Raw genomic sequence first — 9,808 nt, 5'->3', positions numbered from 1 at the left:
TAATGCTCACGAAAAAGCTAATAGGAAGCCAACCCAACCAAAACTTCAAAATTTTATATATTTTATTATAGTGACACTAGAAACTACTGTGAGATTATGTGCCACTAAACTTAGATGCACATGAAAAATACTAGTATCTAGAGTGAGAAACAACAGATGTTATAGTTTTAAAGAAAGGCTACTGATGTCAATTTCAGTACAGTTAAGAAGGTGACAACTAAAAGGAAATCCTCTTGGGGCGCCTGGGTGGCTCAGTGGATTGAGTGTCTGGCTTCGGCTCCCGTCATGATCTCACGGTCCGTGGGTTCGTGCCCCACATCGGGCTTGCTTGCTGTCAGCCTGTCGGCACGGACCCCCTTTCTGATCCTCTGTCTCCAGCTCTGCTCCTCCCCCACTTGCACTCTCCCCCCCCCCCAAATAAAGAAAAGAAAATCCTCTTCTTTGAGTGATGTAAATTGTCCATAAATTATTATGTCACTAAATTGAAAGGGAAATATGTAATATATACTTATATAACATGATATAAGTATATATTTCCCAGCTTAAAAGGATTGGGTGATGTGAATTATCTACAAATTATGATGTCACTAAATTATGATGTTACTAAATATATAAGTATATATTATATATTTCCCAGCTTAAATTGATCAACTTTGCTTGCTCTTCTGCATGTGGTAAAATAATACTAACCAAAACGAAATATTATTTTATGTTGATGCAGCTAGGCTCCAATTTAGGGCTAAACTGACCTTAGCTTGTCAAAATCATTATTACCAAGTAAAATTTCTTAAAAACCAAAGACAGAAAAGGTGACCATATTGTTATATATTTATTCATCCAACAATGACCAATGAAGCTATGTAAAAAAAAAAAAAAAAAAAAAAAAAAAAGAAGACAAATGAGAAACCATTTCAAGGAAATGGACTGCTGCTTTCACGTCAAAGGTTTTAATAACTATACTGCCTTTAAGACCAGTCCTCATGTCAAATCTACACCTGATATCTAAAAGTCACAGACTATTAAAAAAAAAATACCTGCAAACATTAGTTATATCAGCACCAGAATAGCCGTCAATCTTTTCTGCTATATCTTCCAGCTGAATGTCAGGATCCAGTTCAACCTCACGAAGATTGATCTTCAGAAGCTCAGTTCTTCCTTTTGCTGTTAAAAGATTTTTTTGTTGTTACTGTTAGATGTTTTACTTCACAAATCATTTTGATGAGAAATCGCATATCAACATTTAGGAAAAGAAAGAGACTAATGCAAAAAGGAGTCAATAACTTGAGTTCACCTAGTATCACCAACTCATTGCATGACTCAGAATTATTTAACTTCCTATGTGCCTTGGCTCAATAACTAAAAATTGAAACAAAACTGAGAGTTTTAAACACAGATTGTGAAATATAGGAAATATAATGACTTCAGAGTAAATATTCTTAAGATATAAACATATATATTCAAAAAGTTGTGAAGAAGATTGTGAAATACAGATTTGAAAACAAAGGGTCTGTGATCCCTCATGAAAAATAAAATCCTTATTAAAAATAAAATCATTAATATTCAACATTAATATGCAAGTACCAGACATTCTTTTAGTAAAACAACATTTGGCCTAGTTTTATAAAACTAGACTACATGGACTAACTCCTGTGAATCACTTTGCTCACCTTTTAGTGTGATATAGAAAAGATTTCCTATGATAGAGGAAATCAGCAATTGTCGCAAAAAACATATTAACGTATTTTTACCTGGAGAGCTAGCCCACAGACATCTAATGTTCCAGTACGATGAGAATGTGTATTGTGTAAGCTCTAATGAAGTACAGAATTATTTAAATAACCAATCATGCTTGCTTTTTTTACCATCAGTTTTAGTGGCAAATTCGCTATTTAATACAGCACACTAAGAGAACGCAAACTTAGGTTGGATCTGGCTTTCTACTATTTCCTGATATATCAAATTAAATTTAATTTTCTCCAACTTTTCTTTTGAAAAGTTTAGATTTATTTTAAATCTACAGTTTAAAAAAAAAAATCAATGAACACCCATTTATCTTCCATCTAGACTCATCAATTGTCAACATTTTGCCATTATCACTCCCTTCTCCTCCTCCCCACTGCTTCCTGAATTGGGAGCTAGCTGTAGGCAATCACACTTCATCTTAAATTCTTCAGCATGTACATCCTAAGAACAAAGGTATCCATTCAACTATCACACTTGCCAGGAAATTTAACATTGGTACATTAGAATCATCTAATAGACAATCCAGATTAAAATGTCCCCATTTTCCCCAGGACTTTATAACTTTCTTAAAAACCATCACACATTGTATTTAGTTATCTCTTTAGTCTTCTCGCTTATCTCTTTAGTCTTCTTTAATCTAAAGCAGTTCCCCGATGTTTGTTTTGTATTTCATGACATTGACAATTCCTCCAAATGATCATACAGCATATAAAAATGCTTTTGCATTCCAGTAAAGGCCACAACAATTTTGTTTGTGGATCTGAACAGTCAGATACTGAAATGTTTATGGCAATGGAAAGAAACAAGAACAACTAAGACAGTCTGGAAAAACAGTAAGATGGGAGGAACTGCTCTATCAGAATGTAAGACTTATTACAAAGCATTAGGACTCAGGTAAATAGATCAATGATACAGAATAGGGAGCCTAGAAGTAGATCAAAGCATACACTATGGATACCTGATTTATGACACAGGTGGTTCCAGCAGTGGGAGAAAGGATCCCAGAACTGCTATTTACTGGGGGGGAGGGGGGGGGGGATGAAATTGGGTCCTACCTCGTACCATACATAAAAATCAGTGCCAGATATATTACTACCCTAAATGTAAAATGCAAAAATTATGAGCATCTTAAAAGATAAAACAGGAAATATCTTAATGACTTCAGAGTGAATATTCTTAAGACATATATATATATATATATATATATATATATATATATATATTCAGAAAGTTGACCATAAAGGAAAAGATTGATAAACTGACCACATTAAAATTAAGAACTCTAATTCATCAAAAGACTCTCTAAATAGAGTGAAAACACACAAGCTACAGAGTTTGAGAAGATATTTACAATGTATATAAGTAACAAAGTTCTTATATATCCAGAATATTTAAAGAACTCCTACAAAAACCAAAAATAGATCAGACCACCTAATTAAGAAAAATGGGCAAAAGACTTGAACAGATATATAACAACAAAATCCAAGTGGCTAATAAATAAAGGAAAATATATTCAAATTACAGTAAAACCTTGGAATGTAAGTGACTTGTTCTGTGAGCGTTCCGCAAGACGAGCAAACGTTTCGAATAAATTTTGACTTGATAAACGAGCGACGTCTTGCAAAACGAGCAGTACGTGACACCAAATGTCACAGGATCACAACTGAGCCAATGGTTCTGGAAATTCGCTTTGATAGACAAGTGCTTTGGATTACAAGCAGGTTTCCAGAACGAATTATGCCCATAAACCAAGGCTTTACTGTATTTAATAATGAAGAGAATAAAAATTAAACCACAGTGAGATAGCACTGCACACCAAGAGGCTGGTATAAACGAAAAAGGCTGAGGTTTTGGAAAATACTAGGTTTTGGAAAAATGGGAAGCAATAGGAACTCTCACACCTTGCGGGTAGAAGTCTAAAGTGCAACAACCACTTGGGAAGACAGACAGGATTTATCGACTATTGTTCCAGCTATGCAGCCTGACCCGCAATTTGCTGCAAGGATGGAATGCGGCATCTTAACCTAAGGAAGCTTAGACGTTTTCACCATGATACAAGTATAAAAATATTCACAGCAGCACTGTTCGTAATTGCCTAAAACTGGAAAGAACCAAAATGTCCACCAAATAATATGACGGATAATCGTGGTACAATCACACAATGGATATCACAGGCCGAATTGTGTCCCTCCTACTAAAGTCTTATGTTGAAGCCCTGACCTTCAATACTTCAGAATGCGACTGTATTTGGAGATAGCGCCTTTAAAGAGGTAATTAAAGTAAAAACGAGGTCATAGGGGTGGGCCCTAATCCAGTCTGACCGGTATCTTTATAAGAAGAGGAAATTAGGACACAACACACACACGCACATGCACACACGGAGGAAGACCACCTGAAGACACTGGAAGAAAATGGCCACCTACAGGCCAAGGAAAGAGGCTCCAGAATGAAAGGACACCTTGCTTGACCTTGGCCTTGTAGCCTGAGAAAATAAATTTCTGTTTAAGCCACCCAGTCCGTGGTACCTTGTTGTGGCATACCTTGCTGACTGATACAATGGAATGCTATAAGCAACAAAAATGAACAGCATCTAGAAATCGTAATATGGATGAATCTTAAAAATGTACTGGAGCCAAAGAAGCAAACTACAGAGGAACACAATCAGTGTGATTCCATTTAAGTTAAAAAAAAAAAAAAAAAAAAGGTTAAACTTTGGGGATATATTATTAGGCGAGAAAATTATAAGGGAAACAAACAAAGTATTTCCATAAAAGGAATAACAGTGATTACCAGTAGGGGGCAAGAAGGGAGCTGTGCTAGGGAAAGAACATACTGGGAGCTTCTGAAGTCTGATAACGTTCCATTTCTTGAGCTACAGAGGTAGTTATCTGCCTGTTTGCCAATTATTGGATAGATTGAACTAAATTTTAATACGCTTCCATTGTGAGTTCTATTTCTCACTCACACAAAGTAAGACAAGAGCAAAACAACGCAAAGGGCAGCCACAGTGGAAAGAGAAGCAAGCACGCATTATCTGGGATCGCCAGAAAAAAAGAGTGTGACTAGGCAATCTTTACCTCCAGAATTCCCTAATTTGGAAGTAAGGAGGCTCCTTATCTTTGTCCATCCCCAGCCAGCAGGCCCATCACTTGAGGTATGGGGCCAAAGAAGTCCTGTACTCAGGTGGCCAGCCCGAGGGGGGTGGGGAAAAAGAGGGAGGGGCAGGAAGCTCCCAGGTCTGCTGCTACACAAAGTGGCGGTGCTCCTGATGCCTCCGTAAGAACTCCAAACTTAACGTAAGCGTGACTTCATAGTGCTCCACACACAACGTGTTAGTGTGAATGTTAGTGAACAAAGATCACTTTGCTCTTTTAGTCCTGATGCTAGAATTCATTGTATTTGGAAATCAGAATGTTTAACTGCAGCCTGCCCTAAGAACTCAAATGCCAAGTTTAATATACTGTATTATCCCATAGAAAGAAAGTTCCCGACAGTCACCTTAAATGAACTCTGGAGTATAAGCCAGTACTGAAGCCCTAGTTGGAAGCATCCTTTTCCCTCGTAACTGTAATCTGGGGAAAGTGACTTCTAATTCTGCTTGTATCAGTGGTTTGTTAGAAGGTTCCAAGTAGGATTTATCAGCTCTATAAAACTGTATGAATGATATTTAATAACCTTGTGAAAGGATTTAACAAGTAATTAATAGGTGAATAGTCAAGAACCACCAATACTACATAACCAAGTTAATATACATTCTAAATTTAAATAAACATTGTTAAAAGGATCATACACTTCTTGTAATAACAACTTCCCTGAGCACACTTGGAGGTCCAGTGCAGAAGAACACGAGTGCACACTCTGGGGCCAGACCGCCTGGGTTCACTGCCCTGCTCTGCCTCACTGGGTAGGATACTTAACCTCTCGGTGCCTCAGTTTCCTCACATGTCAAATAAAGATAAGAACAGAATCTACCACATAAGACTGTTGTGAGGGGGAAATGGGTTAATAGATGTAAAGCCTGGCCCACAGTCAGCACTCAAAAAATTGTTCATTGCCCCCGCACCCACCCACCACCACCATCAGTCAATCGACAAACAAGATTAGAGGGAGACAGAGAAAAGCCAGATCCCTTCTATTAAGGAACATCTGGGAGACAGATAACCCAGGGAAGTGAAGTCTACACAAGGGAGACAGGCCAGGCCAAAAGAAGCCTTCACAGAATGAGATGCTTTAATGCCAACTTTGAAAAACCAATAATTTTTTTTTAAGTTTTATTTAAGTAATCTCTACAGCCAATGTGGGGCTCGAACGTACAACCCTGAGATCAAGAGTCGTATGCTCTACTGACTGAGCCAGCCAGGTGCCCCAATAAAATTTAAATAGAGTGGAAAAGGGAGAAAATCTGGAAATGGGAGTACCATAAATAATGACATGGAAGTAGAAAGAAGCACATATATATACCAGAGGCGGGGAGGGAGGATGGTAAGTAGAAAAGTACAAAAGAGGACTGAGAAACACAAATAGACAGATATAAATAAGATAATAAATAAATAAATAATAAATAAATAAATAAGATATAAATAAGATAATAAATAAATAAATAAGTAAATAAATAAATAAATAAAAATAAATAGAAATAAGACAGATATAAATAAGACAGATAAGAACTTATGGTAAACACACACACAGACACACACACACACGCACGCACGCACAACCAAACAAAGAACTCTGACCCTGATGTGATGGAAAATTAGACTCAGCTCTAAGAGACTCTATGATGCTTTAATGATTTAGGGAGGTTATTCTAAAGCAAAATATAATTAAATGAAAGGGGCTGAAAAAGGGAGTTCATTAAGCTGATCAGGCGGTTGCTGCCATAACTTAGATGCATAAAGTGAAGGAAGAGACTTATGTAAGGCCAAGCTCCACCCGGGCCTGCTGTTTTGCCTTTTGTTAACTATGGCAGGTCGTACTTCCCAGGATGGCTGCGAGAGTCTCCCTCATCCCACACACGCTTCTGCGGTGCGGTCTTGACGCTCTCCCACCCAGAGGTAGTCTAATTCCCACCTCTTGAAAATGGGTGGGCTTGTAAATGCTTCAACCCAGGGTACAGGAGAAGTGACACTATATGACCTGTAAGGCTAGGTTATAAAAAGCAACGCCCCTAGCGGAATGTCTGGAGCCACGGCCACCACGTATGAAATCGGACTGTCTTGAAGCCACCGCGCCCGAAGCAGCCTGGGCCAATGGAGTGACCAGAGATAACATGAAAGTGCTCCAGCAAGACAGCTCCAGCCGGGGCCTCCGGGTGGCTTTGGTATTATCTATTCTCATGGTTTTACTTTTCGCCTTTTCCAACTAAAATTTTACTTTCATAGGTTGCTTGTGTTCATAAAATGTCCTCCAACTTCTTTTTACTTTCATATAATCTCTTCTTGCCGTTAATTTTACCCTAGATTGCTATATCATTCTTTCAGGTCTTTCCACATGTTCCTGTTTTGTCTATTCCAGACCCTTCTATCCTACCAGATGCTTCAGCTACAAGAGCTATCTATCTATTCGTTTTCAAGCAACCACACCTTTGTTTCTGTTTTTCTCTCTCTCTTTTTTTTTTTTTCTGTTTTTCTCTTTGGAAATGAGTGAAAATGCAACTTCCTCCATGAAGTCTCCCCAAAGCACCTCAGTCCGAATTTATCAGTCCTCATTCTCCACTCCGAAGTACCATGGACCAGAGTGGGGGATGGGTTAAATAGGTGACGGGGATTAAGGAGGGCACTTGTGATGAGCACCGGATGTTGTATGGAAGTCATGAATCACCGTATTGTACACCTGAAACTAATATGACACTCTATATTAACCAACTGGAATTTAAACAAAAACTTTAAAAAGAAAAGGAAAAGTACCACGGAGAACAATGGCACCGCATGTTACACTGTTTTCCCTGCAGTTAGGTTAAGTGTATGCCTACTTTCCAACTACAAAGTGAGTTCTCCAAGGATGAGGCCTGTCCATTACTTATCTTTATATTCCCACAGAACCCAATAAATGTCTTTCTAATAGCAAAGAGCTACATAAACACCTACTGAATTAATACGGATGAAAGAAAAAGAGTGGAGTTCTAATTACGATGATCTGTTTGGATGCACTTTAGGAGAAAGCGATTTCTCAAGTTCTGTGGTCACAGGTACAGACCTTCAGACTAGTAATGAGCAGACAGAAGCACTCAAAAGCGATTACCTACAATGGATACAATGTTTTCACAAGGGAAAACAAGTTTAGAAGAAAACCCTTCAGTCAGCCAAATCTATTCTCTTCTCCAATATTTCAAGGAAAGCTAAGTTCCTACCTTTGTATCATAAAGTATGTGTTTCTCCCCAACACCTAAGTTCTCCTTAGCAGTTTATAAAATTGCTACCATCAACTATTTTTCTAGTTACATTTTTTCCTCCCTATCATGGTAAATTAAAGTTCAAAGTACAAAAGTTTAAATGGTGTCAGTTCAAGTAGTAAAACTTTTATTTTCCCCCATTAGCATTAATTTCTTATTTATAATCATTGTATACAGTAGTAAAGTTAAAACTCATTCCATACAAATATACTAGATAGCATAGAGAGATTTGTTTTAGAAAACAAGGAAGAGTAAAATGAGGAACAAAGAGAAAGTAAAGAAACAGTAAATCAGAAACTGTAACAAACCACTCAAATTTCAAAATTTCATGCGGCTAATATGAGAGCGAGCCAGGCACTAAGGAGCTGATTCTGGGAGGTGTAATATTCCAGAACAGCTTCCAGGTTCTAAATTGAACCACTTCCATTAGTGCTTTAAATAAGTTTATTATTGTTGTAAATTCAACTAGTAATTTAAGCATGTTTTAAGAAAAAGAACATTTTTCTTTTTAAGTTAACAAGATTATTAGAATTAATGGTATACACATAGTAGCAGGCAGGAAAGACAATGCGAGATGGAATCTGTGAGCCAATTAATTACACTATAGAGCTTGGAGATCTAGTCACAAAAGTGAGTAAGGAAGATGTTATAAAAATTAAGTTCCAAAAGTCATAGGTGAGGCTTCCACTTCTGATCATCAGGAAAAAACTGGTACCAGACTTGTCTTTTTATGGTAAACAAATATAAAACAAAAGAGAAGAGGCAACTTTTTTCATGCATTAGCCAAGAGACAGCAAGTACCTGTAAATTGGCTTTTTCTTAAGTTCTGCCAAAAATCTGAGTGCCTGCTGGAATAAAATTCAGTACCCTTCAAAGAAAAACAACATGATCCAGACTCTCCACAGTGTAAAATATACAATAAAAATTACTGAACATGTGAAGAAACAGAAAAGGTGACCCACAGTCAAGAAAATTAAAAAGCAGCCAATAGAAACTGTGTTCCACATATAAGAATTAGCTGACAAAAACTCTAAAGTAGTATATCAATGATCTATTTCCTTATTTTTACAATATTTTTTAATGTTTATTTTTTGAGAGAGAGACACACACAGAGTACGAGTGGAGGAGGGGCAGAGAGAGAGGGAGACAGAATCGGAAGCAGGCTCCGGGCTCCGAGCTGCCAGCACAGAGCCCAACGCGGGGCTTGAACTCATGACCTGAGAGATCATGACCTGAGCCAGAGTTGGAAGCTCAACCGACTGAGCCACTAGGTGTCCCCCAATTATCTATTTCTGAATAAAAAAGTTACACTAAAGCATGGTGGCCTAAAATAACAATTTATTACCTTCATAGGTTCTGTGCATCAGGAATTTGGGAGAAGCTTAGCTAGAAAGCTCTAGCTTAGGGCCTATGATGGCTAATTTTATGTGAACTTGGCTGGGCCACTGTGTCAGATATTTTGTCAAACATTATTCTAGATGTTCCTGTAAAGATGTTTTTGTATGATGTTAGTATTTAAATCAGTGGATTCAGTCAGCAGACTGCCCTCCATAATGCAGATGGGCCACATCTAATCAGTTGAAGGCCTGAACAGAACAAAAGCCAGACCTGCCCAGAGCAAGAGGGAATTGTGCCCAGAAAGGGCCTTCAGACTTTAATTGTGACATCAACTCT

General features: G+C 37.7%; 1 protein-coding gene across 10 annotated transcripts in view; it reads right to left on the bottom strand.

Annotated features, from left to right (window-relative positions):
* The window catches only part of KATNAL1 (katanin catalytic subunit A1 like 1), a 109,928-nt gene that overhangs the window by 26,546 nt on the left and 73,574 nt on the right, over nucleotides 1–9,808 (bottom strand). For all 10 annotated transcript variants that reach the window (XR_013554173.2, XR_013554174.2, XM_060637446.3 and 7 more), the window contains one exon: nucleotides 1,035–1,161. Coding sequence is in view for 8 of the 10 variants with exons in the window: in XM_060637446.3 (XP_060493429.1) it covers nucleotides 1,035–1,161 (127 nt within the window). In the remaining 2 variants the exon portion in view is untranslated. The remainder of the gene's footprint in view (nucleotides 1–1,034; nucleotides 1,162–9,808) is intronic.

This window comes from Panthera onca, chromosome A1, assembly GCF_046562875.1.
Source record: "Panthera onca isolate mPanOnc1 chromosome A1, mPanOnc1 haplotype 2, whole genome shotgun sequence".
Taxonomy (NCBI): domain Eukaryota; kingdom Metazoa; phylum Chordata; class Mammalia; order Carnivora; family Felidae; genus Panthera; species Panthera onca.
The sequence above is the reverse complement of the archived record's forward strand: the minus strand, read 5'-3'. Positions and strand labels throughout refer to the sequence as shown.